The sequence below is a fragment of the Eutrigla gurnardus genome, assembly GCF_963514095.1.
Source record: "Eutrigla gurnardus genome assembly, chromosome: 9".
Taxonomy (NCBI): Eukaryota; Metazoa; Chordata; class Actinopteri; order Perciformes; family Triglidae; genus Eutrigla; species Eutrigla gurnardus.
This window is the reverse complement of record NC_139923.1, coordinates 6630629-6650628: the sequence shown is the minus strand read 5'-3', so window position 1 is coordinate 6650628 and position 20000 is coordinate 6630629. Positions and strand designations below refer to the sequence as shown.

At 42.3% G+C, this 20000-nt stretch overlaps 1 protein-coding gene across 1 annotated transcript in view; it reads left to right on the top strand.

Annotated features, from left to right (window-relative positions):
• Positions 1–20000, top strand: part of zfpm1 (zinc finger protein, FOG family member 1) — a 102224-nt gene that overhangs the window by 30446 nt on the left and 51778 nt on the right. The window contains exon 2 of the mRNA XM_084017471.1: positions 16393–16539. Within this exon, the coding sequence (XP_083873597.1) occupies positions 16393–16539 (147 nt within the window). The remainder of the gene's footprint in view (positions 1–16392; positions 16540–20000) is intronic.

The window sequence follows — 20000 nt, the reverse complement described above, 5'->3', positions numbered from 1 at the left end:
CATCTGCCTTTCGTCTTTATTCAGGGTTGAGATCAAGGAGAAGGGATTGCAGTTGAGCTCATTATATCATGCACACACTAATCGCAGTCATATCCACACACATTCTCCCACGTACACACTGAGTCTCCGTCCAGACGTTAGCGTCCCTGGTCCACCAGGACCCGACGTGTCCTGTAGTCTCTCTCTGTTCATGTGATGCACCATATCAGCAGATGAACATTATCTTGTTATTGACCGAGATGCAGCTCGGATCATTTGCCTGATCACAGTCACGTGTATGGGGCTTTACTGTGAAAATGGTCTGGATGTGATGTACAAGTCAAAAATGGTTGGTGTTTGTAATCAGGAGACTTTAGTTGAGCATCAGTATTTGAGCTGTCAATTTTACTATTCGAATTTCATTCCATATTTTTTTCAATATTTGAATTAGATTGGAATATTTAGTGCTCAATTCATTCATTATTAATATTGACTACACTACACAGGCTTATTCATTCCCAATGCCATCATCTGCAATGTGGTTGTTTTACTTCCTGTCCACTAAAGGGCGTTCCTAAAACGTTACCAATAAATATGTTTAATTACCAACAGCTGACAGCTTTAGATAAGTAATTTAATTAATTAAGAAAGTAACGTTCTCCTGGGGGAGCTGTGTCCCCGTTGCCATGGCTACGCCCTCCTCGTCTCACCGTCAGCTCTACTTTCACTTTCTCACGTACATCCTTCTGTTGGTCTCGTAATAAACCGATGGCGTCGCGGGTCGATCTAGCTAGCAGTAAGGAGCATGAAACGCTTCTAGATATCATCGATATCTTTGTTTCATTTCACCGAGTGCTGCTGCGTGGTTATTTCCATGCATGCGTCGCTATATTTGATGGTGAGATTGTGATTCAGAAAACTTTATTGTTCATCAGACTTCATGTGTCAAAAGCATCCTTTTATGCGGGTAGGCCAAGGCGAGGAGGGCGAGATTTGCTAATGTTAGAAAGCACGTTTCTAAAAAATAATAATAAAAAAATCGAATACTAATTTCAGCATGAATAGTACTGATTGTTTTTACTATTCAAATGATATTAGATTCCCAAAGTTCATTCCAACAGCCCTACTGTTGTACTTAAAGATGCTCAAGTGGTTTCTTCCCCCCCAGCGATGCGATTGCATATCGTTGAGGAGCTACATGGGCTGGTAAACTGTTAATACATGGGCTTGTAAACTGTTAATACAGTTTTTTTTAAACTGTTCTAAAGTCAGTGTAAACGGTAAAAAAAAATCTACATTTCTTCATTTCACTCTATTTTCATCTTTAGTTATTTTCACAAAGCACATATTATCAGCTACTTTGTTACCTAAACCTAACTGTTGTTGTCTAAACCTGACTATGTAGTTTAGTTTAATCAACCTAACTATGTAGTTTAGCTGTCTCAACCTAACTATGTAGTTTTGTTAAATCAACCTAACTATGTAGTTTAGCTGTCTCAACCTAACTGTGTAGTTCAGTTGTGTAAATCTTATTATGAGTCAGTGTTAGCATTCTTCTCTTCATCGTCAGTGTATTTTTCCGTTGATAAGTCACACCTGTACGGTTCACATGGTCGTGATACTGCTGCCACGGAGACCTTGTGAATGAATCCCATCAGCAAAGTTTACAGCCAAAACCATGTCGGATACCCGATCACCTCATTTCACCAAACCGTGTGTGTGTGTGTGTGTGTGTGTCAGAAAATTCTCACCATCTTAGTCAAGGCCAAGTTTCTTTGTCAGCGGAGAGAAGCAGAGATAAGGAAAGAAACACAGCGTCTGATATGTTTTGAGGATGGAGCGATGGTTAGACTTCACATACTGTGTGACCTTGTACGTGTGTGTGTGTGTTTGTGTGTATTTGTATGTATCAAGCTTGTATCTCCGCTCCACTCGTGGCCTTGCCTGGCTGTTGGGTTTTGGGGGTGGGGGGGTGGAGGGTGGTTTGAGATAGGGAGGGATTCAATAAGTAGTTGAATCAACCCCTCCTCCCCCTGGGATCTTAGGACGGTGGGAAAGTTCAAATCTGCTGCTACTTTCTATCTTTTATCAGCCGGGCTTATCGGCTGCCTTTCTCGTCTGCATGCCTGGCTTCAATAGTCCAGGGTCTCGGCTCGGGCTGCATGGTAACCGCTCTCTATCTCCCTCCCTCCCTCCCTCCCTCCCTCCCTCCCTGCCGACTCCTCCCCTCTTTCTCTTTCTTTTGTGAAACAACACCTGTTCTTACTCCCTTTTCTCCTCCACATTTTATCTTTACCAGTCCATTAAAAAAAGACAAAGAGAATATTTGGTATCCTTTTCTTTTGAGGTTGTTGGGTCTTCTAACCTGTAAAGAGAAGCTGGTACAGATTTGTCCTGCAGATAATAGAAACACACTATAAACAGGTTCATCAGATCACAGATCAGGTTTATAAAAAACACAGTGAGTTGATCATGGACAGTTTCTGTTATCAGGATAATCCTAAATAGCATCAGGAGTGACTTAAAAAGCTAGCTCGCTATCATGTAAGTGAAAAATGATTTAAAAACACAGAATACAAAAATAACATTTTTGTAGGGAGACTTATGATTTATGATCATCTAATTTAAGATTATTTGATTGTTTTTCACTAAATGTGTTGTCTTATCTGTGACACAAATGTCAAGTGATACCAGTAAGTTTTGCTGCCACTTTAAAAGTTTTAAGTATTTGTTTGATGATTATCAGAATAATATAGGGAATCAATTATTTTCCATTTTCATATTGTCCCATGTCTTGTTGCGTGTTGTTACAACTTTGCCATTGTGACGTCGATAAATATCAGGAAATGGTACCAAGGCAAGAATCCAAACATCCAACACAGTCTTTATCTGAGCCCGTTCCTTCCCAGCTGTTGCTACAGACGACTGGCCTGAGAGGGTCAACAGCTGGATTTCTGTGCCACAACTAGCAGCTTTAATCGCACTGATTACACTAATCACACTCCATGTATCACACTCCATGTATTCGGTTCAAAACAAGTTGTGTTCTGAGTTTGATGAGCTGTGAACCGTCCAGGTCAGAGGTCAGCAACCTCTCTCTCCGGTGGCTCCCTGTGGGCTGATTTAAATATGTGGAACTGAGCCGTTTTCAGTTATCGTTGTTGCAGGCCTGATTTAATTCTTTGTAGAGCCGACTGATAGAGTGACAGGGATCTGGATGGCTATAATAACTAGTAGCGCACACTGCTGGGCAAACTATGTACTGCCACCATTTCTAAATCCCCCCACAGGCAGTCTTTCTCAGGATTTAATAGTACGTCACTAGTTCTTGACGTTACATAGTCACATATATTTAATGTGTCCACCATTAAAAAAGGATATTAATTAACTTTACATCAACATTGTTACAATTAATGTCCCTGAACATGAGACTAGTAGATTGTGTTCTATTGGTTACATGTGCTCACAAACTGCTGTGAGACGTGTTGGACATGGCCGAGTAATAAAACTGTCAAATCATATTTGAGCTGCTTTTTGTGAGTTGACATAAATGCAACTGATTGCGTTAAATGATATCGTCCCGTGTCGATCGCAGGAGCCTGGATTCAATCAAATTAAATTCCTATCACGAAAGACTGTGATATCGGCACATGTGTTATCTTTGTCCACAGAATATTGTGATGAAACTCAGGATGTGGCATCTTGGTGGCAATAACACAATGTAGGAAACGGAGAAGTGCAGAGGATGATGGGATTGAATTTGCATCTGTGATATGAAAGCTGGTCGAAGGAACATAAACATGTCTGTCATTCCTCTACATGCTCCTCATTATGCACACATGTTGACTTTTCATTGGTTTTCAGTGGAACGCACCACTCATTTTATTCAAACTAGACTGCTGTGTGTGTGTGTGTGTGTGATGTGTGTGTGTGTGTGTGTGTAATATGTAGTGTGTGTGTAATATGTAGTGTGTGTGTAATGTGTAGTGTGTGTGTAATGTGTAGTGTGTGTGTAATGTGTAGTGTGTGTGTGTGGGAGTGGGGCGTCCTTGAGGAACATGAAACAGTGCATCAGGGAGAGAGCGTCTGAAGTGCTGCCAGAGCAGAAACAGTTGTGAAACAGACATCCAGAGGAAAGGCTTGATCCTCAGCATCATACAGAGAATATATGAGACGCCTCAGTGATCCGCTGCTCACTAAAATAAAAGTCTGGACATGTAGCGGGGCTCGGTGTGCGCTGTGACGACACCACAACCACCAGGTGGAGGCCGGCCCTTTTCTTTTCCCCATCCTGCATCAGAATAAGTTAATCATGAACTTCTCTCAATACATTACAAACATGGACAGGAGACATGGGGCGATGTGGAAAGTTCATATCACCATTATTCTGGCCAAAAGAATTGGGATTAATGCTGTTATCCTGATAATCATCAAAATGTGCTTCAAACTTGCATCGCAGATAAGACAAACGTCTGTTTTTAGTCAAATATAATGAAATAATCTGAAAAAAATAATAAGAAATAAATCATATGGTCTCCCTCTATAAATCAAGGATGAATACATTTTGCTAGCTTTTGAATGTGATCCACGAGTTTTATTTACATTGCAGTGACTTCCAAAATGAACCTTTGGTCATTAAATAACATGGCGTCAGATTTAATGTTAATACCAAAACCAGGAAGTAGGAATGGGACCATATAGGATGTTATCACAGATCCTAGAAAAAAAATCACTCACAATAAGGAGATTGTGTTGAATTTTCATTATTGGGATAATCGTAAATGTAATATGTGATCATAAATATCGTCGCCGGTGAATTGAAAAACCCGTCCAGCTCACTATCATGGTCCGTCCATCCATCCATCCATCCATCCATCCATCCATCCATGGGGGTTCACCAGGACAGGCAACCAGTCTATTACAGGGCTGACATGTAGAGACAGACAGGTAACCAGTCTATTACAGGGCTGACATGTTGAGACAGACAGGTAACCAGTCTATTACAGGGCTGGCATGTAGAGACAGACAGGTAACCAGTCTATCACAGGGAGACATGTAGAGACAGACAGGTAACCAGTCTATCACAGGGCCGACACATGTAGAGACAGACAGGTAACCAGTCTATCACAGGGCCAACACATGTAGAGACAGACAGGTAACCAGTCTATCACAGGGAGACATGTAGAGACAGACAGGTAACCAGTCTATCACAGGGCTGACATGTAGAGACAGACAGGTAACCAGTCTATCACAGGGAGACATGTAGAGACAGACAGGTAACCAGTCTATCACAGGTCTGACATGTAGAGACAGACAGGTAACCAGTCTATCACATGGCTGACATGTAGAGACAGACAGGTAACCAGTCTATCACAGGGAGACATGTAGAGACAGACAGGTAACCAGTCTATTACAGGGCTGACATGTAGAGACAGACAGGTAACCAGTCTATCACAGGGAGACATGTAGAGACAAACAGGTAACCAGTCTATCACAGGGCTGCCATGTAGAGACAGACAGGTAACCAGTCTATCACAGGGAGACATGTAGAGACAGACAGGTAACCAGTCTATCACAGGGCTGACATGTAGAGACAGACAGGTAACCAGTCTATCACAGGGAGACATGTAGAGACAGACAGGTAACCAGTCTATCACAGGGCTGACATGTAGAGACAGACAGGTAACCAGTCTATCACAGGGCTGACATGTAGAGACAGACAGGTAACCAGTCTATCACAGGGCTGACATGTAGAGACAGACAGGTAACCAGTCTATCACAGGGAGACATGTAGAGACAGACAGGTAACCAGTCTATCACAGGGAGACATGTAGAGACAGACAGGTAACCAGTCTATCACAGGGCTGACATGTAGAGACAGACAGGTAACCAGTCTATCACAGGGCTGACATGTAGAGACAGACAGGTAACCAGTCTATCACAGGGAGACATGTAGAGACAGTCAGGTAACCAGTCTATCACAGGGAGACATGTAGAGACAGACAGGTAACCAGTCTATCACAGGGCTGACATGTAGAGACAGACAGGTAACCAGTCTATCACAGGGAGACATGTAGAGACAGACAGGTAACCAGTCTATCACAGGGCTGACATGTAGAGACAGACAGGTGTATATCACAGGGAGACAGGTAGAGACAGACAGGTAACCAGTCTATCACAGGGCTGACATGTAGAGACAGACAGGTAACCAGTCTATCACAGGGAGGCATGTAGAGACAGACAGGTAACCAGTCTATCACAGGGCTGACATGTAGAGACAGACAGGTAACCAGTCTATCACACGGAGACATGTAGAGACAGACAGGTAACCAGTCTATCACAGGGCTGACATGTAGAGACAGACAGGTAACCAGTCTATCACAGGGCTGACATGTAAAGACAGACAGGTAACCAGTCTATCACAGGGCTGACATGTAGAGACAGACAGGTAACCAGTCTATCACAGGGCTGACATGTAGAGACAGACAGGTAACCAGTCTATCACAGGGAGACATGTAGAGACAGACAGGTAACCAGTCTATTACAGGGCTGACATGTAGAGACAGACAGGTAACCAGTCTATCACAGGGCTGACATGTAGAGACAGACAGGTAACCAGTCTATCACAGGGCTGACATGTAGAGACAGACAGGTAACCAGTCTATCACAGGGAGACATGTAGAGACAGACAGGTAACCAGTCTATCACAGGGAGACATGTAGAGACAGACAGGTCACCAGTCTATCACAGGGCTGACATGTAGAGACAGACAGGTCACCAGTCTATCACAGGGCTGACATGTAGAGACAGACAGGTAACCAGTCTATCACAGGGAGACATGTAGAGACAGACAGGTAACCAGTCTATCACAGGGCTGACATGTAGAGACAGACAGGTAACCAGTCTATCACAGGGCTGACATGTAGAGACAGACAGGTAACCAGTCTATCACAGGGCTGACATGTAGAGACAGACAGGTAACCAGTCTATCACAGGGAGACATGTAGAGACAGACAGGTAACCAGTCTATCACAGGGAGACATGTAGAGACAGACAGGTAACCAGTCTATCACAGGGCTGACATGTAGAGACAGACAGGTAACCAGTCTATCACAGGGCTGACATGTAGAGACAGACAGGTAACCAGTCTATCACAGGGAGACATGTAGAGACAGACAGGTAACCAGTCTATCACAGGGCTGACATGTAGAGACAGACAGGTAACCAGTCTATCACAGGGAGACATGTAGAGATAGACAGGTAACCAGTCTATCACAGGGCTGACATGTAGAGACAGACAGGTAACCAGTCTATCACAGGGCTGACATGTAGAGACAGACAGGTAACCAGTCTATCACAGGGAGACATGTAGAGACAGACAGGTAACCAGTCTATCACAGGGCTGACATGTAGAGACAGACAGGTAACCAGTCTATCACAGGGCTGACATGTAGAGACAGACAGGTAACCAGTCTATCACAGGGAGACATGTAGAGACAGACAGGTAACCAGTCTATCACAGGGCTGACATGTAGAGACAGACAGGTAACCAGTCTATCACAGGGCTGACATGTAGAGACAGACAGGTAACCAGTCTATCACAGGGAGACATGTAGAGACAGACAGGTAACCAGTCTATCACAGGGCTGACATGTAGAGACAGACAGGTAACCAGTCTATCACAGGGAGACATGTAGAGACAGACAGGTAACCAGTCTATCACAGGGAGACATGTAGAGACAGACAGGTAACCAGTCTATCACAGGGAGACATGTAGAGACAGACAGGTAACCAGTCTATCACAGGGCTGACATGTAGAGACAGACAGGTAACCAGTCTATCACAGGGAGACATGTAGAGACAGACAGGTAACCAGTCTATCACAGGACTGACATGTAGAGACAGACAGGTAACCAGTCTATCACAGGGAGACATCATGGTAGAGAAGTGAGTCTGATTTAAAAAGAAAAACCTTCAAGAATTGTCAGAAAGAACAGACTGATTTTCTTCATACATTATTTTTATTATTTCTTTTTTTCATTTGTTCTTTGTGTGAATCGCAGTTATTTTGTCCAAATAATCGTGGCAACACATTCTCAGATCTTCCCAAGCCCACCAGTCAGTCACCACCACAAATTAATGGTCTGGTTTGGTCTGCTCCTTCAAAATAAGAGATCTCTTTAACACTGATCAAAAGTTCTTATAATCTAGTGTCACCTCGCTGCAGATCCTTGATTTGAAAACGTGAAATCCTCATCCCCATGAACTCATCAATACACCAATACATGAGATCTGCGTGCAAAGTGCAGGCAACATCGCAGAGCTGCGTCTGAAAACAAAGCAGGGGGCGGAGCAGATGTGCAGAGAGGTGACGAGTCTGATAGCATCGCTGTCAAAGGTGATGAAATCTGCTGAAACGCAGCATCTCCAAATGTTATCGCTGCATGTGAGTCATGTGGTTCCGTTTTGACACAGTGGTGTTGAACCGTCGTGTGTTGTTCATCCTCATCTTCTATTAATTCATGCCTATTTTTGTCTTTTTTTTAAGTCCTTGAAGAAATCCACTTTCCAGAAACACTTTCAAGGAGCAGTTTTTGTTGAATTCCCACAAATCTTCTTTCTCACCCTCTGAAGTGGCGTCTGATTAGGGCACATTATTCTACTGAACACAACAAATCCATATCTCAAATGGAATTATTAAAGCATGTTTATTAATACACTTGTGTACAGACACATTAGGCGTTTTCCATGTTTAAGTTACATTTTCAGTGATCTATAAATCTACTCTAGCCTCATATGTCAGATTGATACGTATCAGTAAAGGTGTGTTCATTATTAATGCCATTTTATGCCATTTTAAGAGTTTGAGGCATATTTTGACGATTATCAGGATAATATCGTGAATCACAATTATTTTGGCCGGATAATGGTGACGTGAGATTTTCATGTCGTCCCATGTCAAGTGTTTCATATTTGTTATAGTCGACGAGAATAATATAGAACAACACCAGACTTATCTGGCAAATAAATCATTATTAATATATGAACATTTTAAAAGTCAGAGTTGTTTGTAGCTCTTATTAGGATTAAGTTTGTTGTTCTTAATGTATCACAAACTAGTTTTGATGAGACAAAATAACACAGGACTTTACAAACCAGAAGATTGATGTTAGAATCAAGTAGTTTTATTGTGTTTTTGTTGTACAGGAACGTTGTTTTTAGGAGACAGAGTTGCAGTAGAAACCACTTCCTCCCCTCAGAACCTCAGGACAAGTGTGTGTGTGTGTGTGTGTGTGTGTGTGTGTGTGTGTGTGTGTGTGTGTGTGTGTGTGTGTGTGTGTGTGTGTGTGTGTGTGTGTGTGTGTGTGTGTGTGTGTGTGTGTGTGTGTACAGTATTTGTCGGGCTGCAGCTGTAACACGACGGGACCGCTATCAGGTCTGAAGCAACACGGTGTTCCAACATGGAAAGCAGCAGCAGGGAGATTTATTTCCGCGGACTCGGCCCGGTGAATAGTCCTCCTGAGAGGCGGCGGACTATCAGATAGGCCTGCTGTGAAGAGGCTGCTGATCCCCTCCTCCAGGGCTAGTTTTTCTCTCCAGGGGGCATGAAGGATACCCTGCCACCGGACCATCCATCACAGCCAGCGCTGACGCAAGGCACTGTGGGTAGCCGCGGTGCTATAGGGGCGGCATTGCTGCTATCTGTCTCTTCGTCCTGGAAGCAAATATGTCGTCCTCAGAGGAGGACAACTAGTTGTTACCTCTTCATGATGTCAAGCCTCTCTCATTCTGTTTGCTGCATTCCTCCATCTCCGTCCCTCCATCTCCATCTCTATCCCTCCATCTCTGTCCCTCCATCTCCATCCCTCCATCTCCGTCCCTCCATCTCCATCCCTCCATCTCTGTCCCTCCATCTCTGTCCCTGCATCTCTGTCCCTCCATCTCCGTCCCTCCATCTCCATCCCCCCATCTTCATCCCTCCTGCTCTATCCCTCCATCTCTGTCCCTTCATCTCCGTCCCTCCATCTCCGTCCCTCCATCTCTGTCCCTCCATCTCCATCCCTCCATCTTCATCCCTCCTGCTCTATCCCTCCATCTCTGTCCCTCCATCTCTGTCCCTCCATCTCCGTCCCTCCATCTCTATCCCTCCATCTCCGTCCCTCCATCTCTATCCCTCCATCTCTGTCCCTCCATCTCCATCCCTCCATCTTCATCCCTCCTGCTCTATCCCTCCATCTCCATCCCTCCATCTCCATCCCTCCATCTCTGTCCCTCCATCTCCGTCCCTACATCTCCGTCCCTCCATCTCCGTCCCTCCATCTCCATCTCCGTCCTCGCCGTATATCTCTTCTTCTCCGTCTCCCTAGGTTCAGCCAGCGTCCCACCCCGCCATCTCCCCAGGACCTTTATCAGGGAGACGGCTCTGCTCATTAAGGAGTTAATTTTCTCACTGCTATCTCTGATTAGTATAGTCAACCTAAAGCACTGTGAATTCTTCAAATTTCCTTCCTTGTTATCAAAAAGGGAGAGGGAGGAAAAAAAAGATGGGAATAGGGGGGATATTTAATCGGTTAAGTAGTCTTCCAGGGGAACTAGATTTCTCTTTTCTTTTCTCTTCCCAGCAATGTAAAGAAATCTCTGTGAAAGCTCGTCCAGCTCAGTAATTCAGTTTTAAAGCATGAGGATGGAGAGAAAAAGGAGGTGGTGGAGGAGGGGTGAAGGGGGTGGGGGGGGTGGGCGGAGAGGGAGGGAAGAGAGAAGGAGAGGAGAAAAAAAAAACGACTTGATGAAATTCCGCTATCAGCTCCGAACCAATATGCAAAATATCTCGCTGGAAATCAAATAGCTATTATGTTTTCATTTCCACGTCGGCGTATTTGCTTAATGAAGAGGAGACAGATCAGACCGGCAGAGAGAGTCTGCAGGAGCCGATAACCGCCAACGGCTCCCAGCTATCCGCACAGAGTGACGCTCCCAGTCACTCCGCTTTTTCACAGGGAAGGAAAAAAAGAAAAAGGGATGGAGAGAAGGTGATGGAGTATAAGGGATAGAGAGAGAGAGGGAGACAGAGAGAGAGCATGAGTGATATTGAAAGGGGATGGAGAAGAAGAAAGAGGTGGCGGTGTTGACGGGGGGGGGGGGGGGGGGGTACGAGGAACGGAGAGATAATGACGGAAAGAGAGGGAGGAAGCTCGAATATAAAGGTTGGAATGGAGAGAGATGAGAAAACAACACTAAAAAACCAAATGACTTGAGGCATTTAAAGGTCTTGAATACATAAAATGGAAGAACTAAATCCAGGAAATGACTTTTAGGTCTTAAATATGTTGCGGTTTGTTAGCGTGTCTTTTGCGTCATTTAGCTTCCATGAAAGTCGTGCTGGTCCGTGATCTCTTCATTTTCAGCTTTTGATGCGCGGCGTCCTGCTGCGTTCACTGGCATTAGCCTTACAACATGTACAAACAATTTCTACCTTTTCATCGTGAGATGACGTGTTGATATTCAGATCATAACGTCATTCGGTTGTATTAATAACAAGGAAGCTGTCATTTAAGTATTCTTTACATATGTGCGGTTTGTCAGATATGAGATGATTTCTTTCTCAGATGTTGGTCCTATTTTTTAATTTAGTCTCATTAGAAGTTCTTCCTATTGCTCACTTGATCACTCCAATACATATATCAATAATCAAATAGAGAGAATAATATATGCTCTTTTCACATTTTCTCTTTTCTTCTATATTATTGAACCGAAACTCTGGTTTTTACTATTGTAGTTATTTTTTATTTCATCCATCTGTCCTATTATCAATTCATGGGTCTATGAAATGCTCATCTGTATCTATTTACTGTAACTATTATTTGTATTTGTTGATATTTAGACATTTGTACCGAGTGCTCAATCATTGGTTGTGGTAATTATTCTCCTCTTTGATTATTGGCGTGTTCATACCATTTAAAAATGCAATCAGTCAGCCTGTGTACTCTTTAACAGCGACGTCATCGTACACATCGGTGCTCATGTTGTCATCGTTGTGTGGTTTTGTCCCAGACGCCCAGACCAGTCGGTCCTGTGTAGTGGGGCTGTGACATCATCAACCAATATAGTGAATTACAATTGTTTGGGCAGGATAATGGTGATTAAGTCTGGAGTGAGCGTTTTCTCTGTTTTCTCCGAGCAGCAGAGCATCATGTGTCCACATGTCAGCTTCTGCTCCCAGTGTTAAAGTAGTCGATCGGTCGTCAGCGGTCACATGGTTCCTCTACTGGAGAAACGGCCTTGCTTTTATTTTGAAAGTCTACACTCATTTTGCATTATTACAATAATACATCACTTCAACTCTGAGTTAATTTATTAGCAGATCAACGGAAAATGTATAAACAATAATGATGAAGTAACAATTTCAGCTTCTCAAACGTGTGAAGCTGCAGCTTTTTTCAGTGGGCCATAGGCTCGGTCACCATGACGATAGATGGCGACGTAACTGTCAGTTCTTTATCATCATCTCATTAAATGTGAAGATGTGTGCAGCGGTCAATAATAACTCCCTGGGATTTCAGATCTGTCGAATTTGCTTTGCTTGAGTTGGTCGTCCAGAGAGTAATCAATGGCGAGTCGTTCGGCTCAAATCCCATCGGCCGAGGAGAAAAAGCTGATTATTATTGAAGCTGAATTTAACAGATGGATATCTGTGTGGATGGTTCCTCTTGGCGAGAGTTGCCGGCCACGCCGCTGTGATAAGAACACACGCTCGCACCACTGAGGAAAAAATGTGCAAAGTTGATTCAAAGTATTTCCTCTGCGGTGGTTAATTGTGTTCACTGTGATCAATAAGTGGCTCCTCTCCAGAGCGTGACTCTGTGTCAGGTAGCTCCTCCTCTCTTTCCTCCTTTAATCTTTCTCTGATTTCCTCCTCCTGCTTTCAGGTCTAATGTGGGTTTTTTTCTTAGCGTGAGAGAGCCGAGGCTTGCGTCTGTTTAATCAGGCTTGTTGAGCATGCAGGTTTGATGTGTGTTGTCTCAGTGTTTAATCAGCGAGCTGCTTGCTGCAGGTTTGATGTGGACGGAGAGTTAATAAAGCAGTATCTGTGCTGCCTTCATCAGCTGCAGCACTTTGTTCTGCCTCTCCTCGCAGACAGACAGCTGCGGTCTCAAGTACTGCGACGACCACATCTGCCTCATCTTGATGCAGGACTGGATTTCTCCTCAATTCAACACTAATCCTATTATTCTGTACGCTAATTTTCAAAACTGTTTTCACCAGAAACCGACATCTTCTTTCCCGTGAATATGTTAGTGGAGGAATTTGATCAGGTCTCTGACCCGTCCAGGTCGTCTGACCTGGTCCGGGTATCAACCCTCGATATGTTTTGAAATGACTCTTTTGAAATGATTAGATTAAAATTTAAAATAAATAAGATTTCATTGTCTTATTTAGTTCATCTCTCTTTTAAATACACAGGTATTTTCAGATTTAGTAAAATGAAAATGTATTGGCATCGGTACGCAGCCGTAGGTTGGTTGGTTGGTTCCTGGTTGTAAATAGAGATGCACTGATCCAGTTTTCTTCCGATCCAATCCGATACCTGGGCTGAGCATATCGGCCAATACCCAATACCGATCTGATACTACTGTTGAATGAATGAACCATATACCTTGCCATGTGACATTGCCACAGATATAAATGTAATTAATATTATTTATTAACAAATAACAAAGCTTACATTAGCAGCAAAAAGAAAGAAATATCACTAAAGTGCACTGCAAACAGATATCTTAAAATGTAATATAAAATATAGCAGCTGCCTGAAACCCGACAAACTATGGCTTAATTAACCGGCGCTTGCTCCATGTTGCTCTGTGTTTGCTCATCACTAGCTGCTCTGCGTGATGACGTCACCAGCGTTGCAAACATAGAATTGAAGTGACTAGATCGCTGTAACTGTATTGCTGTGTATGATATTAATAAAAATGAAATGACTGGATCGGAATGCTGGATCGGCCTCATTCATCCGATATCCGATCCAGCCAATTAATCAATATCGGAGCCGATATCCGATCCAGGTATCGGATCGGTGCATCTCTAGTTATAAATCCGGCTCAGCGTCTTTATTCAGTCGGACCTCCTTCTAACCTTCCAAAATAAACGTCGTCCATACGTCGAGGCAGACATCAAACCTCTATCAGTGCAGCTCAGTGGCTTCACTCCTCTTCCATACATCTAAATCAGTCCAAACAAAACAAATCTGGTTTCTTTCCCACTGTTGGCATGTCCTCCGTCTCTAAATGTGAGAGAACATTTACACCAGGGACCGATGGGAAGTGTTGCCTGAATTTCATCAAAGTTTTATTTGCCCTTAAGTTTGTCAATCAGAATGAATGTGAAGCTCTCGGCTTTTTTCCCGAGTTCAGAGCCTGGAAAGCTCAGTGCTGCTGTCGGATAAGTCTCAATTTAATTGATGTCCCTCCCACAGAGATACACATGTGGGCTATGTCTTTTTATTATTCCTCCATCTCCTCAACCACTTCAGTCCAATTTTCCTGTGGATATCTCGCTGTAACAATTAATAAGGCTTTAACTTTTAAAACTGCCAAATGAAGTAGAATGTGCCGCACTTATCACACGGGCCGCTATCCTTTCTGCCAACTATCCGAGACAGGAAGAGGGAATATTTCTCCTTGGATTAAAGAGGGAGAAAGTGGAGCCGAAACTTTTCTGCACCATTTGATGTCTGAAAGCAGTGATGCAGCGATTGATTCATTAAACCAGAGCCGTAATGAGGAAAGAAATCATAATTCAAACTTACATTTTAAACAGGAAATATAATTGGAATTTTATACAGAGAAGTCCCTTTGTACAATTATGATTAAAGGAAAATTAATTGTATGAAAATGTCCTTATAGATACTGAAAATTAGATCTAGCAGAGCTCCGGCGACATAGACCTAATTCTAAAAATATTGTGTACAGGATCGATCTTTTTTTTTTCTTTCTTTCTCTTCTACTTTTTTTTTATGAAGGTCCAAATCTAGCTGTGTTAATTTTATCTGAAATTAGAGTGAACCATGCAGGCGTGGAAGTTGAAATTAGCCTAAAGATGTTTCATTTACAAAGACAGAAACACTTTGTCAGCCGGCGATTGTTTCCCAGCATTATCTCTGCCTGCTTTTAATTGCTTTGGAAGTGAAATTAACAGAATTAGAAAAATTGCCTCTCCCTTTTTCTACAAGCTTCTTTATTCATGGGTATTGTTGTGTGCTTTGTATAGATTATAGACTCCTTTTGTTCCAGTATTGTAAATATATACGCCCCCAGTCACGGCTTTAGCTCCGAAACAATCCCTCTGTTCGTTTGACACAACCGGATGGAAATTAATTTACAACCTGTCTGGATTGGGAGAGAAGGAGTGGTAAATGCTTTTCTCTCTGTATTAATTTCACTCTGATTTAGTTCTTAAAAAAAAAAAAATCCTTGACTGTCCTATACATCAGCATGTACGAGTTGTTTTCTCCCTCGGCAGTGATTAACCATTTCTGCTTCACTCTAGCGCTTCCTAATCCTCTTAAAAGAAATGCTTACCCTGAATGAATAATTCTCCTGCGGTATCCTCTCGGGAACGGAGAATGAAGCATGTCATCCGATGCACATCAATGTTATAGGAACAGCAGCCGATAAATGGCAATACATATGACAGTCAAGGTTTAATGTACCATGTGTTCATCTTATAGTATTATTAATGAAGCAATTTACAAAAAGTCACATTAAATCCATATCAACTGACTCCGTTTTTTAAAAGTAATCTTCAAACAGGCTAAAATAGATCAAAAGTACTGTATAATTACTGTGGTCAGCAGGGATTATGAAACTGTAATTGATACAGATCAGCCCTGCACTAATCACTCTTTTAGCTACAATTTTAGGTATACTGTAATTTGGCTTTAAGGTCCCCCTTGGCTTCTTGCTATTAATCTTCTGGATTAGACTGTTCAGCCTGTCCAATTCTTGAAACTGTTTTTGAATGAGTCCAGTTAGAAAAAGGGATCAGTGTGTTTAAAGTATTTTTCCTCTCTTCATACAACAATAGTAGCTTGTTTAACAATTTATTTTCACCTCTCTGTTTAGACTCGAGGCCCAGAGGAAAACAATTTAACTCAAACCCTTTCCTTCCACAGACATGAAGTGTTTTGCTGAGGCATATTTAAACTAAAAACTGAGCTGCTATACTCAATAACTAGTTGTAAATGTGTTGAATATTCACGCTAGTATGGGACCAGATGGCAATATTTCTGTTGATTTCTTCTTTTCCATCAGAACCAGGACTCATTCTTCAGATGTGACAAGTAGAAAACAAAATGCATTTGACTGATGTGAGTACAGATTCACTTGTTAATTTTCCTTCCTCTACTTCCTGCAGGTTCCCTCGGGGATCTCGACGGCGAGGAGGAAAACACACCGGACAACCTCAGCCTATCGGGGGAGGATGGAGGAGCCTCGGACCCAGATGAATCAGCAGAAGGAGAAAGTTCCAGTCCTCTGCCGTACACATCGCTGTACAATGAAGGTAAGAAGTGGCAGAAAGCCCAAAGAAATCCAACTGAACATTTTAGTCTCTTAAAAAAAAGCTAGCTACTGCAAACAGTTTTCCCCGGAACTACTTTCTCTACAACACAGTGTCATCGCCATAAACTGTCATTCTCTCTGCTGGCCATCAGGGGGCAATTCCTCTATTGATTGTATGGAAGTCTATGAGAACATGGTCCTACTTTTCTCTTGATGTATTATCTCAGTAAACATTGTAAACACATCAATGCAGCATGCTGTTCATTTAGTAAATTATGGTCCATTTAGAGTCAAAGAGACAAGTTATGATTTATGGCAGGGCTACCCGGTGATTGACAGGTCGCTACCATGCTAGGTTTAGACAACAAAACCAACGTTAGGTTTAGACAACAAAACCAACGTTATCTTTAGACAACAAGACCAACGTTAGCTGTAGACAACAAGACCAACGTTAGGTTTAGACAACAAAACCAACGTTATCTTTAGACAACAAGACCAACGTTATCTTTAGACAACAAAACCAACGTTAGGTTTAGACAACAAAACCAACGTTAGCTTTAGACAACAAGACCAACGTTAGCTGTAGACAACAAGACCAACGTTATCTTTAGACAACAAAACCAACGTTAGGTTTAGACAACAAAACCGACGTTAGCTTTAGACAACAAAACCAACGTTAGGTTTAGACAACAAAACCAATGTTAGCTTTAGACGACAAAACCAACGTCAGGTTTAAACAACAAAACCAACGTTAGCTTTAGACAACAAGACCAACGTTATCTTTAGACAACAAAACCAACGTTAGGTTTAGACAACAAAACCAACGTCAGGTTTAAACAACAAAACCAACGTTACCTTTAGACAACAAAACCAACGTTAGGTTTAGACAACAAGACCAACGTTAGGTTTAGACAACAAAACCAACGTTAGGTTTAGACAACAAAACCAACGTTAGGTTTAGACAACAAAACCAACGTTAGCTTTAGACAACAAGACCAACGTTAGCTGTAGACAACAAGACCAACGTTATCTTTAGACAACAAAACCAACGTTAGGTTTAGACAACAAAACCGACGTTAGCTTTAGACAACAAAACCAACGTTAGGTTTAGACAACAAAACCAACGTTAGGTTTAGACAACAAAACCAATGTTAGCTTTAGACGACAAAACCAACGTCAGGTTTAAACAACAAAACCAACGTTAGCTTTAGACAACAAAACCAACGTTAGGTTTAGACAACAAGACCAACGTTATCTTTAGACAACAAAACCAACGTTAGGTTTAGACAACAAAACCAACGTCAGGTTTAAACAACAAAACCAACGTTACCTTTAGACAACAAAACCAAAGTTAGGTGTAGACTAACACTTTGGGAATCTGGTGGTTAAAGTCCTTTGCTGTTGGACTCCTCACCTCCCCACGTTCAGTAGTTTTTGTCAGTATTTAATACTACACCTCTGAACATTACGCAGTCACATGGATGTGTTAAATTCAAACGTCCGCCTTGAAAAAGTATAAGTCACTTTAAATTGACATTGTTTTAGTGCTGAGAGACATGAACATGAAAACAATAGATTACATTTTGTGACTTTTTCACAGACTGCTGTGAGGCTGAGTTGTTCTATTAAGGAAACAGCCCCGATGAAAACTGTAGACTGGAAATAAGCACTGACATTTTCACCAAATAACTTTCCGACATCTACTGCATGCTCACACTGACAGTGTCATTAGGAAAAGATCATAATGTTTCACCAACGTTGTTTTTTTATGTTTTATTATTATACTGTACTATCATGATGACAACATGCACCTCTTCTGGCAAAATAACCCAGATGTCTAGTTTACTGGCAGTTATTAGTGGTTATTACAAGATTTATCTCCTCATCAACAGTTGAAGTCGATGTTTCATCTACCTGTGAAAGTAAACGTCACCCGGAGACAACTAAAAAGACTGAATAACCATTATGAGCCTGCAGCTTCACATATGGATCACTCTTTTATCTCTATTCTGTCTATAAATGGAAAAAAAAGATTCTCCGGGTTCAATCTTGGCTTCAGTGAACCTGCCCCCTCATGCACCTCTTATCCCGAGCCTCCCCCTTGTACAGTGTGATAGCAGAGTTTTCACTCATATTCTTTTGACTTATTCAAGATTTCACGAGCTGTGTTTTTTTAATCTCAAAAATTCCTGCTCTTGTGAAATTTTGGGGCTGGAAGTGATAAGCGTCTGTTGGTTGGCTAGGTTTGATAAACCCATGGAAATTCTGTCAGGTGCTAATCGAGACGAGATTAGAGATTAGCTCTGTGTGTGTGTGTGTGTGTGTGTGTGTGTGTGTGTGTGTGTGTGTGTGTGTGTGTGTGTGTGTGTGTGTGTGTGTGTGTGTGTGTGTGTGTGTGTGTGTGTGTGTGTGTGTGTGTGTGTGTGTGTGTGTGTGTGTGTGTGTATTAGATAGAAGAAGATGAGAGAACTCAGGCAGACTGAACATGTGACCAAGTTTGTCTCTTGTTAGGAAATTGACTTGGTGTCTTTGTTTGTTTAAACCATAGAAATAGAACAGGAGTAGAACGGAAATGTAACTGTTTTCAGTGGTTGTGTGACTCGTACCAAAGCAAATGACGGTTGAGGTTAGTTGTTATGGCGACAACACATGTCAGTGGGGCTGTAAAGTGATGTCACAGCTCACTGGATGTGGGAGGACACAGCTCTGGAGACAGATGTCTGGCTAGGTAGTTTGTTAGCTAGGTAGACAGCTAGCTAATTAGCAAGGTATCTTGTCCTTCTCTGGAGCGACAGGGAGTAACGTGGAGGGACTGATAGGCCATGCAGCAACCTCCGGTTCTGAAAAGGGAAGGAAACACTGAGGGTCCTTAAAGCTGCATTCTCTCTGCTAGCCATCAGGGGTTTGACTTCTCTGATTGTATAGAAGTCTATGAAAAAAATTGCTTTACTTCTCTCTTGACTTATTATCTCAGTAAACATTGTAACCATGAGTTTATGTCTCAATATCTAGTTTCAAGTCTTTTTCTTAATCCAGCATGATGTTCATTTAGTACATTATGGACCATTTAGAGTCAAAGAGACCAGAAAGCAGGGAATGCTTTAGGGCGGGGCTACTTTGTGATTGACAGGTCACTACCAATGCAGTTAGCTACTCAGAAACCGTAATTGACATCCCAATGAGTGACATCATCATGATGATGTCATGTGACAACATCAGTGTTTTTTCCTACACTGTGATCAGAGTGTGTGGATGTTAGTCTGTCTTTCTACACCGATAGTTGTCATTAGCATTAGCAAACCGAAGTGAGTCCAACACTTGATGTTAGTCAGTTAACTTTTATATGGAAGTGGCCCGTTACAGTGGTTGCTATGGCAATGGTACACGTTAAATAGCTGCTCTGACCATCCAGCTTTTTTGATTGGAATTGGTATGTTTTAGCCTTTTGGCCCAACCCCCCTT